The 17993-nt window shown below is 36.7% G+C and overlaps 1 protein-coding gene across 1 annotated transcript in view; it reads left to right on the top strand.

Annotated features, from left to right (window-relative positions):
- KIAA0825 (KIAA0825 ortholog) overlaps positions 1 to 17993 on the top strand; it is a 233101-nt gene that overhangs the window by 61440 nt on the left and 153668 nt on the right. Inside the window, exons 5-8 of the mRNA XM_071448657.1 lie at positions 3484 to 3654; positions 14114 to 14208; positions 15929 to 16156; positions 17152 to 17417. Coding sequence (XP_071304758.1) covers positions 3484 to 3654; positions 14114 to 14208; positions 15929 to 16156; positions 17152 to 17417 — 760 coding nt within the window. The remainder of the gene's footprint in view (positions 1 to 3483; positions 3655 to 14113; positions 14209 to 15928; positions 16157 to 17151; positions 17418 to 17993) is intronic.

Below are 17993 nucleotides of genomic sequence, written 5' to 3'. Positions count from 1 at the left end.
CTGCCTTACTTAGGACCTGCATGACTGGGCCCTGGCTGGCAAGGAGCCTGTCCTGCTGGCCATATTATCATGCCTGACTCCCTGTTCCTCAAGTAGCAGCCAGACTTCAGTGGTCCCTGACACTGTGCTTGGTTTGAATCTTTTCTGTGGTAGCTTAAGATAGCTCATTTTCCTGACTTAGGATATTTCTGCTAGCAGATTTGGCTTCCAGAGCAGTTTAGGAATTATCAGCATAGGCACTGTTTTTGTACAGCAGTATTGGTGTGATCCTTGTTTTGCAGAGACAGAAGCCCGGGGCTATGTTCAGGAGCTCAGAACCTTTTTCTACTCCTCTGTGTTTGTTTAGTCCTGATCTCAACTTTTTTGTTGAGCAATATTTGTAAATTAACTCATTCGCACATTGGCCAAGGCTGTAGAATGCACTTTACCTCTCTGTAGCCTCTGTTCCAGCCTTACTATCCCTTTTCAGAAATTCTTCTCTCTAGGTATTGCTTTAGCAGAAAGCCAACATATCCTGTTGTTAGGAGGTACTATAGAGGACCTGTTTATGTTTGTCTGTGTCCAAAGATCCTGCTGCAGCTATTTCCTTGTACAGGGACTTCATGAATTAAAGTCAGGCATGCAGACAAAATCAAATTTAGAAGAATGATAGTAGTAAATTGCCAGTGGTTCAGGAAGGAAGCTGGTTTGTATCATGTAACTTTCTCCATTTCCTTTCTATCCTGCAGTGTGACGGTGTGCACAGGGGTCTTAGGATGAGGGAAGAGACGAGGATCTGACTCCATGTTTCAGATGGCTTGATTTATTATTTTATGATATATATTATATTAAAACTAGACTAAAAGAATAGAAGAAAGGATTTCATCAGAAGGCTAGCTAAGAATAGAATAGGAAAGAATGATAACAAAGGCTTGTGGTTTCGACTCTCTGTCCGACCCAGCTGGGCTGTGATTGGCCATTAATTAGAAACAACCAACATGGGCCAATCACATATGCATCTGTTGCATTCCACAGCAGCAGATAATCATTGTTTACATTTTGTTCCTGAGGCCTCTCAGCTTCTCAGGAGGAAAAATCCTAAGGAAAGGATTTTTCATAAAAGATGGCTGTGACACTGCAGTTAGACTGGAATGCTATTGCTTACTGATTCGTGGCTGGCTGAGATCAGCTTCATGGACTTTCAGCCACACTGTGGATTGGATACAATGCTAACAACAATTTCGGACAATTTTCATAATGGAGGGGTGCACAGTGTCACCTGGCTAAATGAGTTATATTAGTTTTCTGACCTAGCCCTCCAAGTCATGATCCATTTGGTAACATTTTCAGAGTAAGCATACTCCACTTTGTGAATATGGCAAATTTTCCTCCAACAGGTTGATGTCACTGAGGTTTGGTTGAACATATATCACAGCCTGCATGTCTGTTTCACATCTGTCCACATGGAGACATGTTCTCTTCATGACAATCTTCTACAGGATTTATAAACCTGTTTTGAGGTGTTCTCTGTCATTGCATGGGCTGCTTCGCTCTTGGCAAAGCACACAGTTCTTAAAGGTTTTTGTCCTGTGGTTGTCCAATCACAACAATGTCAGAAAAGAGGTGCCTTTTCATTCTACTCTGCTAAAAAATGGACAGTGATGTGCTTGTTCAAGCAGGCTGGTCAGTGTTCTTCAAAATTGAATGCTGCTGTCAGTATTTTAAACCTAATGATCTGGATGTATAGAAGGCCTTTCAGTCAAGCTTTGGATAATCAGGTGTGTGCACACTACTTGAGCATCAAGCACTAAATAAATTAATTGTCATTTCTGAGAAACAATAAAACTGAAATATATTCTGAATGATCATTAAAAGTAAAAGTTTTTACTTTTTCTGAGTTTGGTAATGTATTCTAAGCACAGCATTACTGTGGTATACCTTTGTCTTCTACACCCACTCTCTTTCAATCTAATAAGGACAATATCATTTGAGGGAATCAAATAAGTGGAACGTTTCCTTGTTCCTCCATAGACAGGGCAGAAATATCACAAGGTTTTGAAATTATAGGAGATGGAACTAATGTTCTGTTCATTTTTAGTATGTGTTTTGTGGTTCTTACACTGCAGATTCAGGCAGTCTTTTCATGTCAATTAAACTCAGATTGTATTCTCTGCTTTTCAGGTAAGGAGTAAAATTTTGTGAATGTGATTTTTTGTAGGTTTAAGACTTAAAATTAGAAATCCAGTAATAGATTTGCTATTTACTCATTATTCAGAGAGGAAAGACACTAACAAAGGCATTTATGCAAAACTCTTTTGACATTCTTAGAAATGAAAGGAACTAACATGAATACATCTGTTTGTAACTTTGAAGAAATTCAGATGTGGATGCAAAACCTGCATTCCAGTCTCTAATGCTGTAAAACTGGAATAGCATATTATGGAATTAGCTCTACTACTTAGATCTATGTCTATTTAAAAGTGATTTGTAAATACCTAAAAATTATTTAGAAACTTTGAGGGAAAAGGAAGGTACAAAATACTTAGAATTTGCAAAGGTCAGAAAGATTTGACATATAAAAGTACATTTCAATCAATTTCTTTTTGTATTCATCTTTTAGAGCTTGCCTTTCAAACTACTCTGACTTTCCCATTGACACTTTCCACATTAACTTTTCTTCTGGTGTTACATCTGCAACAGAAGTGTGTAGGACCATGGTATCAGCTCACCATAATTTGCATAGAAGTGCAAATTTGTTACACTTAAAGACATTATAAAATTATAGTACTTAAACCCATGTGGTTTGGTAATACTGAATTGGAAACGTCTCCGAATCATTTATAGTCTGACTGTGCTGAAATCAGAGTTCCCTGGGTGATGTGACATGATTATATGTTATGAGTGCATGTGTTAACCTTTCAAAATAAAATGTTCAGTTTCTTCTTTTAAATACCAAATGCTTATAGTTATAATACTTGCTGATATTTGCTCACTGACAGTCTCACTTGTTTTCAAACCCCACATATTTAAAGTTGTGGAGTGTTAGATTGATGTTTCTTTCACTCAAATGTCATATTCATCAACTGTATTGTGCTAGCAGATTGTTAAACAGACAAGGTGATTTGCAGAGTGACAAGTGATGTGATGTCCCAAACCATTAAAATACAGTAATGATGTGGTTTTTTCCCTTTCGGCTTTTGCAACACAGTGGGTTTTCTGTAAAACACAGGTGAGAATGTTCCTGAGTAGATCCATTTCGTGGAAAAATTCCTAGTTAATGAATAACAAAACCTGGAAGTCAGTTGGAATCTCACAGATAATTGAGAAGTTCTGAAGACTTAGGGAAAAATAATGTAACAGTATTTTATAATAAGAAAAAATACATTATGTTATAAGGAAAGTTAAATTGCTTGATGTATTACACTTTCTTACATAATCAGTTTTGCAGTATCATTTGGTTTTTTCTGCTATAATAAAAGCTATTTTATAATTTTACTTGAATAGCCTCCCAGGAATACCACAGGAAAGGACGGAACTTCTGCTTAACCTTATATCAACTCAAATGTCTTTCTCAACTTATCAAACTCTTCTTATTAATGGAGGAAAAAATTGAAGAGCTCTCTACAGAATTTCTGCTGCTGCCTTCATTTACAGAGAGGAATAAGAATGTTCAAGGTAATGAATGATTGTCCTGATTTATTGGTTTATTGTGTACAAAAGAATAATTTTATGCTATTTTCAACATTAAATACCTAATTTGCATCATCATATTTTTCAAATAAATGTGTTTCCACATCCACTGAAAAAGTTTTTGATATGTGCAGATTTACATTTGAGCATGATAACTTGCAGAAAAGAACTGATTGCTGTGTATAAAGATGTGATGTACTAACTGTAGATATTGATGGAGAGCCATGATGAAAAACTATCAAACACTGGAACCAGATATCTCCTACTGGATTCTCTGTAAAATCCTATGTCTCATATAGGACACAACAATACTCGGAGTCTGAATTCTTTGAAACTGACTTTTTCTGAACTTATCCTTGAAAACTGCCTTTTTCAAGAGAGAAAAGCAAATACATTAATATCAGTTTAGTTGATCTTAGTGTAAGTGAAACTAACTGCTAAAGGATATAGTCGATGTTTAACCTGTATTTCTCACACTTACTCATATTAACTATGTTTACTAGCATGCCTATCTCACTGGCTTCAATGGCTGTGTTACAGAAGGAGGTTCTACATCAGTAAAATGATCAAGCTTCAAGTTTGCATTTCCTATAGGTTCGAAGCTCACTTTTTTTCGTCTAATTGTATTTAGTAGAACCTGGTATAGTGAAAATTCAGGTATCATGAAAATTCAGGAGTATTCTCACAAATGTTCTACTCTGCTGCTTCTGCCAGTGGAGACTCCAAGTCATGAGAGAGAAGTGGTTTCAAGAGCTTTGATGTTATCGCAGAAAAATATCAGACCAGAAATGAGGCCAGGCTGCTCAGGGAGAGAGGATAGGTGAAATCAAATGTTCACTATCTCTATAGTCAAGCTGCAGGCTGAGGAAAAAGGTGTTTTGGGAATGATGTAGTCTCAGAATACTAAATTGACGAAAATAAAAATATTAAATAAGAAGAGTTCTAAGGCACACAGTTTGTTGTTGTATTCTTCACCTGTAATATTGACACTCCAAAATAAAGAAATACAGGTTAACCTATATATTTTTAGAATATACGTCAAAGCTCTTATAAAATATGCATTCAAATTCCATTTTTGCTGACTTCAATGACTTCAGTGACTTCTATGTATTTCTGCCTCCTTTACTCAGTTTTACTAATTCTCAAGAAATGTTATGCTATTGTACATTATAATTTATGTTTTATGGACTTGATTCTACAAAGAGGTCTTAAAATAAACTTGTAGACTTTTCTACAGATGAAAATGAAAACTATGTTTCCGGTAGTTTCAGGCTATTTTAAGTATCTAAAAGAATTTAAGATTTTCCCTGTTAATGTCCTATATTTGGTTGATAATTTTATTTTTTTTACTGATGATGGCCGAGTTTTTTTATAAGAAGTATTGGTTAAAATCCTTGTTTTATTTTCATCAGAATACATTGTAGCATGTGACTAGACAATATAATGGCAAACTTCGGTACTTATTTAGAAGCCTTATTACTAGAAATCTTGTTTAATTTGGCAGAGTCAAGAGTGTAGATGGTCTGAAGCAGCTTTAAATTAACTTGTGTATAAAGGTCAGGTTTACAGTGCAGCACAGGCTGCAGAACCAGCCTAAGAAGCAGAGTGAATTAGCCCAGACTGAAGTGAGTGCTGATGGTGCTAGAAAGTTACCCATACTCTCAGTGGGTTCAGGCTAGGTTGGGTATATCCAGCCTACCCCTCAGTGTCTGCAGTGAGTGATATCTGAAGTGTCAGTGCTCTGCAGGTAGTATTGCTGGCAAACTCGGGAAAGATGGCCAATTCATAAAAGGTAGGTGAATGTCCAAGTCACCTAAAGTTTCCCTATGCATTGCATAGACAGAAGCCTTGTACTTGTTTCCTTTATGTTTTGGTTGCTTTTAGTATTCATGGGAGACAATCTATGTAGCTTACACAGAGGTGCAACAAAAATAATGGTTTTTTCATGTGCTTGTGTCAAGTGGTGTATTTATGTGTTTAGCTGTTTCAATGTCAATTGATTTTTTGTTTTATATTCTGTAGTACTTCAATTTTGATATTTAGAACGTGTATAAAGTTCCATCAGAAACAAAGTAGTTCTTTGGATGGTTCCTCTTTGTAAAATTTTTTTTGTCCCAAAGATGGCATCTGAGTTTTATCTAAACCAGACGGTTTCTTGGCCCTCATTTTTCCCTAAACCCAGCAATGACAAAGAGCAACGGCTGCATAAATTGGATGTAAGAAGAACACTTAGGGTTTATCACAGAAGAATCAAAGATTTCATATCTTCTGACAGATTGTTTGTACTCTTAGGGGGTCTTAAGAGGGGTCAAATGGCTTCTAAGAGTTGCTTAGCTAGATGGTTAAGGGATTGTATTAGAGAGGCGTATGTAGTTAAGGGTAAAGAGGCTCCCAGGGTTTGTAAAGCTCATTACACTAGGACTATAGCTGCTTCTTGGGCGGAGAGGTCGAAGGCTTCCACATTGGAAATTTGCAAGGTGGCCACCTGGGCTTCTCTTCATACTTTTTCATTGCATTATTGCTTGGATGTAGTCTCTTCTGCAGATTCTGCTTTTGGTAGGAGGTTGCTTGTGAACCAAAAAAAGAACAGTGAAGAAAAGAAAGACATGTAGTTCAGAGTTCTAGCTGGCAACAAGACAAGTTTCTTTGCAGCGTGCACAATGGAATCCTATGAAGACCAATTTAGGCCGTTGAAAATAGATGTTACAGGGAAGTACTGCCTACCAGTGTTCTCTGATGGTAACCCCATGGCAGACAATAGCACCAAAGGAAACAGTGAACCAGAGTGAACTCTGTAGGGAGATGGATGTAGAGAGTTTTTAGGTGATACAGATAGGTCTCTGAGTTCAGTTTGAGTTCTTTATCTGGCATCTTCTGGAATATATTCAGAATCCTCATTTTCACAAATTACTTTGCATTGGAGAAAAGAATTCTCTGAATTGCATTTTCCACTCTAACTTCTTTTCACTGTTCTTTCCAATTCTTCCTGATTTTATTTTTTGACTTTACCAGCAGTAACTTAGTGTTCCTTAATATGTATACACCAAGATTTGAGCTTGATTTAAAACTGTATTTGTGTTATCTAAGCACAGGTTTTTTTAAAGATAGTGTAAATACACATTTTATCTACTGCCAATGTGTTCTTCAAGTTTTCGTTTAAATCAAAATAAGGAGAAAATCATGCAAAGTTCTTGGACAAACAAGTGATGGTATGGTTTTGTTCCACCCCTGAACAGTAGTGTGACATCTGGGCAAGACTGCTACTCTGCCTTTCAGAGAAAAGGTATCTGTATTTTTCTATAGCTTACAGGACATTAATTCACAATGATGCATAACTTCATTCCACTACAGGCATTGGATTTCATAAAATTATAGGAGTAACCATCCCCAGGTTTTTCTTGACTATTTAGCCCTTTCATCTGCAGGTATCTTGTTGTACCTACTGTGATGAGATAGTCTACTTCTCTATTTACATTCAGTTGAAATTAATGAGAAGTTCTTACATACCTAGTACTTCCAGCATCACAGCTTCTCTTTGAAGCAATCAGGAACATGATTGTCTACAATCAAGTGCTAAGCATGAGACTTGGGTTTAGAACTCTGACAAATAGCATTCTCTTTCCATCTTTAAGTTAGATTTTTCTTTCCTCTTGGGTTTTCAGGAGCCTCTTGTTAAGACTTCTAAAAAATAAAAAATATCTAATGTGCTTTCATCTGTCTCACTTTTTTTTCCCCATTTCAGTGAGAAAGGTGAACTTTGAACAGATCAGATAATGAATACCAAGAAAGGCTTTCTCCAGTGGAGTGCTTGTAAACACTGTGGGTGAAGTTGTCCAGTCCTTAGGTTTACAAGCTCTGTCGCAGGGGACTGGGAAGATTTGCAAAGGTCTTTCCTTCACACCTTAAAGAAAAATGCTTAACTCTATATCCATTTCTGGAAAGTGTAATAAAAGGAATGTAGAATAAAATTTTTGAGGTGCATCCTCCTAACAGACTTTTATTGCAAAGTTGCAGTATTGCAAAAGTTGCAATTGAAGATTTAAAAAAGTTGTGATTTTTGCTTTGGTCTCAACATAAGATGTTCAAGTATCTTCTTTTACAAATACACAGATTCAGTGGATCAATCCACAGTGAAGATGAATTTACACTAGGAAGACAATATGATTTCAGAGGTACATTTTCTGCATCTGGGTTAGTACAGTTTGCTCAGTACAGTACAAGTAAAAAGTTCATTATTGAAGATAGATAGCAGAAAGTGTTTTTGACCCATAGTTAGTCAGGGATTTTTTAATTGTTATTTATATTTCTGGAGGAATGGTTCTTTCTACTTCTACAAGATGTATTATTTCCAGCATGTTTTCAATAAGAGTTCTGACTGAGCTGGCTGAATCCAATTTGTAAGCTACTTTGCTAGCACTGATACTTAGCTAATACACAGATAGTGAGAAGCTCATACAAAAGTTTTCCTTGATACTTTGCTATTCTCTGCTGCATGCAAGACAGTGTCACAATGACTGTTCTTATAGCCCTAAATGCTATAAAAATAGGAAAGCTGTGGAATTCTATAGAAAAAAAAGATAGAACTTCTTATAAAAAATAAAATTATCTTTAAAATGCAAGAGGTGTCACTGTCATTCTTTGGTCTTTGTAACCACCATTACAAAACCAGAAAATTACTGAATTGGAGAAAGAAATAAATAGATACAGAGGATCTAGACAAATAATTGTTTTGAAGAGAAGAATAATCCCAGCCAAATTTTAATACACACAAGGAAAGGTAGCTGAAGCATTTTGATTTTAAGTGTAGCACTGGATATAATCTTGTTCTCATTATTTACAATCAAAGTTATTAAAGCTGCCTGGTTGGTACACTAAAGAAAGTACAGAAATTATGAGCATTCCGTCAAGACTAGATGTTTGTAGAACATCGGTTTCAAGAAAGACAAAGCAAGAATTTGTGGTTAATCCAGTCTTCCCTAATAATCAAGAATGCTGAAGGTTTAGAATATGCTCTGGAAAAGAAGCAAATATGAGAAAATTACGTTTTTCTTCAGCCACCATCTTCTTTTACAACATCCACTTTTTTCAGCCCTCTTTCTGCAAATTCTTTTCTCTAAACGTGATCCCTCTCCCATGTGAGAGGCTTTTAATTTAAAATTTATTTTAATTTAATTAAGAAATGTAAATTTAAGGTAGAAAGCATCCCTCTCCCATGGGATGGAGTCAGAGGATTCCTCTAGATAGGTATGGTTCCTCTAACCCATGCCTGTCTTTCTGTCTGCAGTGGCAAGCTAATTTGGGCTGAGTAGCAGCTGTACCTTAAATAAAGCTGTGCTTCTCTTTCCCAGGAGAGTTTGTTGATTAGGGCAAGACAGTCAGAAGACAAGTTGTAAGGCCCTAAAATCCTTACTTGATGAGACACTTAAAAGGGCTTGTGGTTTTTCATGGGTAGACACACACAGAGAAATACCAACAAGATATTCTCAGGAGGTCAAAACAACTTTACTGGCAACTTCAGGATATCAAGAAACTTTGGCAAAATGTTTAGGCCAGCATTCAATCAACATAAAACACTTTTCAAAGCATTAACTTAGCTCATTTGACTTTGCAAACTCTAAGCCCGTTCGATTCTAAGTTACTCAAAAATTCCAAGAAGAGGGAATTAAAAGAATAAAGAGAGAAAGGCAGAAATTATATAGAAAAGAACAAACATAATTACCACTCCAGGTTCCAGTGAAGTGGTATGAATCTCTCATAGAGATTCAAAGAGGAGATAAGGTCAAGACATGCTGACCTTTTGTCAGGTTAAGTACCCTTTGGCTTTCCTGGGCCCTTCCCCAGGTGGGAGTTCCAGTCATCTGGCCACTCTGGGGCTGAACTGGGGCTCCAGGGGCAGAGTGTGGAGCATTGCCTGCAATGCCAGGGATTGGCGGCCACTGTGGGGCTGGGATACAGGCTCTGGGGGGTGGAGTATATGGAGCAATGTTCTGCCTCCCCAGAACAAGGCCTGACCTGCCGCTTTCCCTCACACACACACCCCCAAAACATTTTGAGCAAGCATTCCTTCCAGTCTCTCACACAAGTGAAGAATTCGCAGGACAGGAAGGGTGTAATTTGTTACCTGTGTCTGTGGAAATAGTGTTTGAGAGGAAGGTTGTAGTAGCATCTGAAGAGCGGAGGCTCTCTGGGGGGCTGTGGCTAAGCGTACGATATTCAATGCAAAGTGGGAAGGTGACCCTTGCTAGCTGGAGGTTAAATCAAAGAAGAAGATGGCCTTAGCCAGCCATACCCAGATGAGATCTGGGGAAAGCAAAAATTTGAGAAACCAAAAGAAGTCAGTAAAATATGGGAGACTTGAACCTGGGGCTTCTTTGAGAAGACCAGTGAAATTTTTGATGTGTGTAAGCCTAGATGCACAAGCATTGATACATATGGGTATAAAACAGGAGTGTCCAGACTGTTAATTAGAAAAGGAGGTGGGATAATCTAGTAGAACACATTAATTTAATAATGAAGGAGCCTGTTAAATGACTGGTGTGGGTGTAAGCATCACTTTCCTCTTTGCCTGTGGTTCTGGAGTCAAAAATCTACCATCAGTTAGATACATATTTATCTCAGCTATGAGTTCTTAACAAGTAAGGCAGCAATTCTGTGAATACACAAGGATTTCAGCTTAAATGTTTAAGGTTTTCTTTGAAGTCTTGACATAAAAAGTTATAAATATCAGATCTAAGTGGTGACAATAATACAAGAATATGAATGTGTAGAAGCTTACTTGTGGTTATAGATAGAATGTGATGTTATATCTATAAAAAAGGAGAATTGAAAGGAAAGAAAGGTAAATTAAAGGTAGAAAGCACAAAATAGAAAATAGGAAAAATATCCAGTCAGTTAGACTATTAGTTGGGTTTTTTAAATTCTGGACCAATGTCTAAAGAAAACTGTTAGAAACTTCATCATAAAATACATTAAAACATGCTGGAAAAAAACCAGTAAGTTTCTGGTATTGTCTATAATGATGAGTATCAGAGAGTTGGATGGCCTGGATAATATCTTTTGGTTTTATGTTCTACCATTTTATCTTTCATTTTAACCAGCTTAAATCTGTCAACGTCTTAGGAAAATGCAAACAAAAATGATATTTGGGAAAAAAACACCAAATGTTTGGGAAAAAAAATCCAAAACAGACAAAGAAACCCCATAAAAACATCAAAGCTCTACAATGTTGTATAAGTGTATGAAAAACAGTGTTTATTTTCAGAATGCAAATCAATTAAGGGAAAACTTAAGTTTACTTTGGATAAATTAAATCCAATGCTGGAAATTTCACAGAGAGAGAAAAGCTCTTTAAACCTTGGCCATGTACTACTGGTAACTTCAGATCACTGAAGACCTCCAAGGTTATGCCTGGAAGATTATCTTTGGCAATGCTTTGATAGCACCTGGTCATTTAAAACCTCTTTTAATTTCATATAACGTACATTACTTTTGGAATATCTGTACCAGTCTTGTTTATGCTACAAGACAGATTTTTAAAATACATATTGTTTGGTGTTATCCTTGTATCTCTTTGTTCTATTCTCTCACAGAATCACAAAATGGTTGGGGTTGCAAGGGATCTTTGGTATTCATATTGTCCAACAATCCCTGCTCAAGCAAGACCTCTAGAGCAAATTGCCCACAGTTATGTCCAGATAGCTTTTGAGTGTCTCCAAGGATGGAGATGCCATGACCTCTCTGGACAACCTTACAGTGCTTGGTCACATTTACAGTAAAAAAAGCGTTTCCTGATGTTCAGAGGAAACCTCCTGGCTTTGTGTCTTTTTGGGCCTGTGACCACTGGCCCTGTCATTGTGGGAGACTGATTCTGACCTCTTTGAACTCTCCTTTCAGGTATTTATATACATTAGTGAAATATCCTGCCCTGCCCTTTTTCTTCTGTTGGCTAACAATCCCAGTGCTCTCAGCCTGTCTCCATTCCCTTTGTCATCTTCCGTGGCCCTTTGTTGGACACTCTCCAGTATATTCATGTCTGTCTTGTACTGAGTAACCCAGAACTGTACACCACTCCAGGTGGGCTCATCACTGTTGAGCAGACAGGAAAAATATTTTCCTTTGACCTGCTTATAATGCTTTGCCTGATCCAGACCAGATACCATCAACCTTTTTGCTGGCTTATGTTCAACTTCACGTACTTCTGGACCCCCAGGTCCTTTTATGCAAAGGTTCGCACCAGCTGGGAGAACACCAACATGGGTTGGATGCTGGGGTTTTTCCTCCCCAGGTGCATGACTTTGCTTCTTGGACTTTATGAGGTTCTAATGTGCCTATTTCTCCAGCCTGTTGAGGTCCTTCTGGATTGGTACCTTGGCCGTCTGCCATCCTGTTTGATGTCAGCTGCAGACTTGCTGAGGGTACACTGTACCGCATCATCCAGATCATTAATGAAGATGTTAAACAGGATTGGACCTACTATTGACCCCTGAGATAGGTTGCTAATTACTGAGCTCAAACTAAACTTTGTGCCACAGGTCATTTGGGGCTTGGCTATTCCGCCACTTTTCAACTCACCTTTCTGACTATTTGTCCAGTCCACACATCTTGTCTGCATCTTGTCCTCTAACAAGATCTTATGGGAGACAATGCTATGGGCTTTATTGAAGTCCATGTAGAAAACATCCCCTGCTGTCCCCTCATCCACCAGGCCAATCATTTCTTCATAGAACTTTATTATGCTTTAGCCAAGCATGACTTCCATTTCTGAAGCCATGCTGAACGCTCCTGATGAATTCTTTGTAATCCACCTGGAAATGCCTCTGTTACCTTTCTTGCGGTTGAAGTGAGGTTGACAAGACTCTGATTCCCTGAGTCCTCCTCCTTGGCCTTTTTGAAAATACGAATAACATTTGCTTTCTTCTAGCCTTTGGACTCTTCTCCCGGTTGTCATGATTGATCAAAAATTCTTCAGAGTGGCCTTGCAATGACATCTGCCAGCTCCCTCCACACTTAGGCGTGGGTGCATCCCAAGAGGTGCATCCCAGGAGAGCCCAAGGATTTCAGTATGTTTGCTGAGTTATTCTCAGACCTGATCCTCTTCCACCTAGAGTACATCTTCCTTGCTCCAACCTTACCTCCTGGTCTCTGGTGTCTGGTGTCTGGGATTCCTGAAGGCTGGTCTTGATAGTAAATACTGAGTTGAAGACTACATTCATTATCTCAACCTTTTCCATAACTATTTTACCAGGTCCCCCATCTTGTTGAGCAATGGGCTCATGTTTTCTCTAGTCTTCCATTTATTACCTGTGTACATAGAGAAGCCCTTCTTGTCTTTGACAGCCCTGGCCAAATTAGTTGCATTTGAGCTCTAGCTTCCTTAACTTTTTCCATGCTCAGAAGTTATTTATGTGTTCCTCCCTGGTTACCCATCCTTACTTCCACATTCTGTATGCTTCATTATGTGTTTGAGTTTGGCTAGGCTCTTCTAGTTCATGCATGCAGGCTTTCTGCTGTTTTGGTTTTTTTTCAGCTCTCTTGAGATTAGCAGAGGTGAAACTTGAATTTTAATAAAATTTCTTGTTCCCATTATCTAGGGTCTTGGGACTCTTCCAAGCAGATATTTCAAGAGGCAAAAGTCTGCTTCTCTGAAGCCTGGGGCTGTGATTTGCTTTTTACCCTCCTTTGTGCTCTCAGTATCTGGAACTCCACTATGTCATGGTCACTGCAGCTGAGGCTGCCTTGATTTTCAAATCCCCAACAAGCACCTCCATTTGTGCTTGTATCACTTGGAAGTGGAATCATCAGTACATTTCAGGAACCCAGATTTCTTAAACCACTGAGAAAAGTAATATCAACCCCAGATACTGGTTTGCCCTTGACAAAACTGGGGCAATATCCCATTAAGTATCCCTCTAAGATTTATGAGTGAGCTTTGTACCAGCCCTTCTTAAGGAGCTTCTCTTGTTATTTATGTTTTTATAAGCCATTATTTTGCTTATAATATCTGTACCTGTCTTTTTATTTTCATTGCATTGGTGTTTCCAAATAAGTAAAGGCTGTAAAAATATATTACTGTTCAATTGATATAATTCTTTGAACAAAGAGGAGAAATTAATTTCTATGCAGCTGATCTAGACTTATTTATTCTCCTTAAGAAGAGATGACTTCACAATCAGTATAAAAATGCATTAATGACAAAAGAAACCATATTTTGCACATTATATGTGCATTTGTATAAAATACAAGTACCACCAGATGTTGATGTCATCATGTTATGTTAAAAACACTGTATATAACTTGAATTTGACTTTATTATAACATTAGTATTCCCCTACATCTTCTTGAGGGTTTTTTTATGCTTCGTATTGATACATAAGGAGATGTTGAAGGCTGCTGACTTTTCTACAGAATTAATCTAAACTTTGATCTCTTTTGTCATACTGTGCAGGAGTTCTGAAGAGAGCTAGTGGGGAGCTTTTAATAGGAGAAACTAGAGCAAATGAAAGCAGCATGCTTCCTGAACAGTTACTTCAGGTAGAAGAGGTGAGTATGAAAAGAGTCGTACACTTTGTATGGGGTTTTCTTTTGTATCTCCAGTGTAGGCTTTCACCATATTCATTATAAACACCTATTGCTGTAGTTTCATTACTTCAGCTTTTGTGATTTCTTCTATGTGCAAAGTTTCAGTTTAGATGGAATAAAATCTTATGGCATTCAAAGAAGTGGTTAGTATTTAGTAGTTAATAACAGAAAAAACTGTTAACAAAATGGAAAAAAAATAGTTAAATATGATAGGTTTCTTAGTATTATACATATCATCTCAAAGAACCTTAAAGAAGATTTATTAAGTTCTTAGAATTTGGTCATAATGGTTCTTTCTAGAGGGATAGATGTCATATAATGTCTAGTTTTTCTGATGCCAACAAATTACTGTGTAATAAGCACTGTGCTTTGTAGAATGTACATGCAAGATTGTTTTTATCTGGCTCCCATTTACTACAAAACACATTTTTATTGTTGATTTTGTGGCATATAAATGCTCCAATTGTCTCATATTTTATAATAATGGAATTTAATTTCTTAATGGCTTGATTTTGATGCTGAAATTTTTAAAAAATGTTCTTTGGATTGATGTGTGAAACTAATATGTATTACAAAGAAGAATATTTTAGGTAGATTGGGATGTACTTGATCCCCATTAAAAAAATTGAGGGAGTGCAAAAGTGTGTATCCATTGGGGGTGCCCCCGTGCTTACAAGAGCTGGATGTTGCTAGGGGAAGGAGGGAGGATACAAGGGGAAGGAAGGAGGACACAACTTTTAAATTGAAGTAAACTGGAAGGGCTGCACTTTGTAGCCCTTCATTCTCTTCCAATTTAGTATTATAGCTGCAGGAATAGTTAGAAATCTGTCTTTATTATTTTCCTACTGTGCCCTCATGGTGGAGGTATTTACTGAACATCATCTTATGTCATTAAAATACATCTCTTACAGTGGTGCAATTCTCAAATGGCCATTTCTGGAAAGGTTTAAGTCTGATATAAGTCATAAGAGCAATACAATGTCAGATAAGTCAAAAAGTAATGATGTCCTACTGTGTCTTCTTGTGGCAACTCTTACACTTCAGATTACTGCAGAAGTCTGTGTTTAAAGAAGGCAAGGAACTGATGTAAACCACAGCCAAAGCCAGCCTTGGCCTAAAACTACAAATCTCTATTTAAACATTTTAATCTTTTCTAAATTCAGTTCTAGAGAAGTGAAATACAGTGTGGCTGTGTTAAAACCAGCTCCTCTTAAGGGTTTCCCATTGAGATTTATGGTTAGTAACTTCCAGTTGTTAACTTGCAGTGAAAATTTTTACAGGCTATACATTGCTAGATTACTTTTTATTATTACTATTGAAAATTCCTGTGAATTCTTTCACTTTTAAAAGTAGTAATCTGTTAAAGATTACAAATTAAGTAAAGATGAGATTACAAATTAAGTAAAGATGAAGCATGTTTTTGTAAAAGCTGTTTTGTTTAAACAGGAATTCATTTTTTCCAAAAAATTTGATGACATATTTAATGTTGCTATGCATTTTGTTGAGTGTAAATACTACTTTAGTATGATTTCAACACTAGTGGACTATATTTTAAATTATTTAAATAATTTCAAAATGTGATGGTGTTCTGTAATTTAATTATGGATGTGCATTTAATTTTCAGACTATATTAACACTCAATAATGACTTTGGAGTTATTTAATTTTAATATGTATTTCAGCCTATTTTACTGAGTTTTGGCTGGAGAAATGCATTTAAAGACCTGTCTTCTTCTGTGGCTCACTGTATAACAATAGCAATTGAGGATTTTTCATCTAAAATTCTTCAACATGAGCAGAAAGAAGAGTTTTCAGCTGCAGGCTGTGCAATGAGTCTTGTAAACAACCAGCAAATGAGGGAGTCCTGCAGAGCAGTCCAACAGGAGGAGCAACCAAAACGAATTGCTAAGGCAGGTATCAAAAGATCTGAAGTTTGAAGGGAGACAGAATGCCAAGGCTGTTTGCCATCTACACTTTGAAGTACTTACAGTACTATTAATATTCTATATCTTACATAAATGGAATTAAAAAGAAAGTGAGAGGCATTACAATGTGAAGCTGAACAGAGCTTTATACAATAGCCCGTAGTTTGTACTTGAAAGCATTACCTTTTAAACTTCACTGGCATTTTTTTTCAAACAAAAAGTTCTAAAGCATTCTGATTAGTATCTGCTCTGTTACCAAGTGGTTAGATGGGAAAATGTTGAAAGCTTTGAAATATGGCTATAGAGGGATTTCCTGTATTCATATCATTAGACATGCCATTCAACTAATTGGCATAACCAGTAAAAAAAAACAATTTTGAGTTATTTGATTTGGCTGAGAGGTCATTTATTAATTAAATTCCTTTTGTAAGGAAAGGTATGTTTGAAAGACTTTTTCTAGTAAGATCTACAACTATGCTAGCAGATTTGGAATGCTGTTAATGAATGCTTGCTTGAAATAACACATGAGCATTAGGGAGATAATTTTAAGGATATTAATGTATGACTTTATGAAGAGATGACACATTTGTTTCCAAATCCAGTGTTAAGAAATGTGTTTGTGTATTTTTCAAAATTAATTAGTTTAGAAAATTATCATTATTTACAAGGAATTAACCTTGTGCTTTGAATGAGCATTTAGTGACATCAAAACCAAAGGAATGTGTTACTAGCATAAGATGGTTTTAATTTTTCCCCTGGTATAGAATATGCAGCTTTAAAGCAGGAAGGAATGAAAGAATATTTAATTTACTTTAAAAAAATGTTATTCCTCTGTTTAAGAGATTAAAATATTTGTGAAGCTGATTCAATATATTTATGTTTCATGCCAATTTCATATTCAATCTTCTGACCCTAGTGTGTATAAATTAAGCAGTACTGTCAGAATACAAATAACTTGGTGCCACATTTATTTCTCTCAGTTTTGTTCCGACATCATGGAAGAACTCGACACATTGCTTCCATTGGCTCTGGCCTGCAGAGATGATTCTCTTCAGGAAATTAGAGCAAACTTTGTAGAGGCCTGCAGCAAGGTGGCAATAGCTGTTCTGGCAAGACTAGAGGAGAAGAGCAAAGATGTTCCCTTGAAGGCTCCCCTGCAAGACTTGTATGCTGCCCTTTCCACAGCGATATATGTCCTTCAGCATTTTACAATGTACAGCAATTTAATGAGAGAAACAAGCAAAAAGTATGTCCTTTTTACTTAAAATGTTTAATTCAAATGCAAATAATATAAGAGTTCATTCCATTTTGGTGATACAGTGTGCTGGTAGTTTCCCAAATAGCATCATATTTTTTAGCACATGCAGTATGTGTACTAATTTATGGAAATACCTGAATCAACCTGATACTCCACACAGCCATTGCAAGACAAATTATTTATGTGTAGGATCTGCATTTGATTTGCAGATTGGGTTTTTTTAAATTATTAAATTTGAGAAAATAGGATTGTCCAGGGAACTGAATGTACTCTGCTGTCATATAAAGTGCTAGGGCCTTGATTTCCTTTTCTGACCTTTGCAATGCCTAATTTTCATAAGATCTGATTCAGGACATAGCAATCATTGAGGACAATATAAAAATACATTTCTGTTTTTTTTCTTAACACCATGTGTACTCAGGCATGTGAAGAAATACATACAATATAATGCATATTATACATTGTAGTTTTATAATTTAGTTTATTATTACATGCAGAAAAAAATTAAAGCAGATATGAAGTAGGAGTGTAAAGTCAAAGGCAGTGTTTGACCTGGGAGTGCAC

This window comes from Agelaius tricolor, unplaced genomic scaffold, assembly GCF_023055355.1.
Source record: "Agelaius tricolor isolate 1412-34295 unplaced genomic scaffold, bAgeTri1.0.p SCAF_27, whole genome shotgun sequence".
NCBI classification, from domain to species: domain Eukaryota; kingdom Metazoa; phylum Chordata; class Aves; order Passeriformes; family Icteridae; genus Agelaius; species Agelaius tricolor.
The sequence above is the reverse complement of the archived record's forward strand: the minus strand, read 5'-3'. Positions and strand labels throughout refer to the sequence as shown.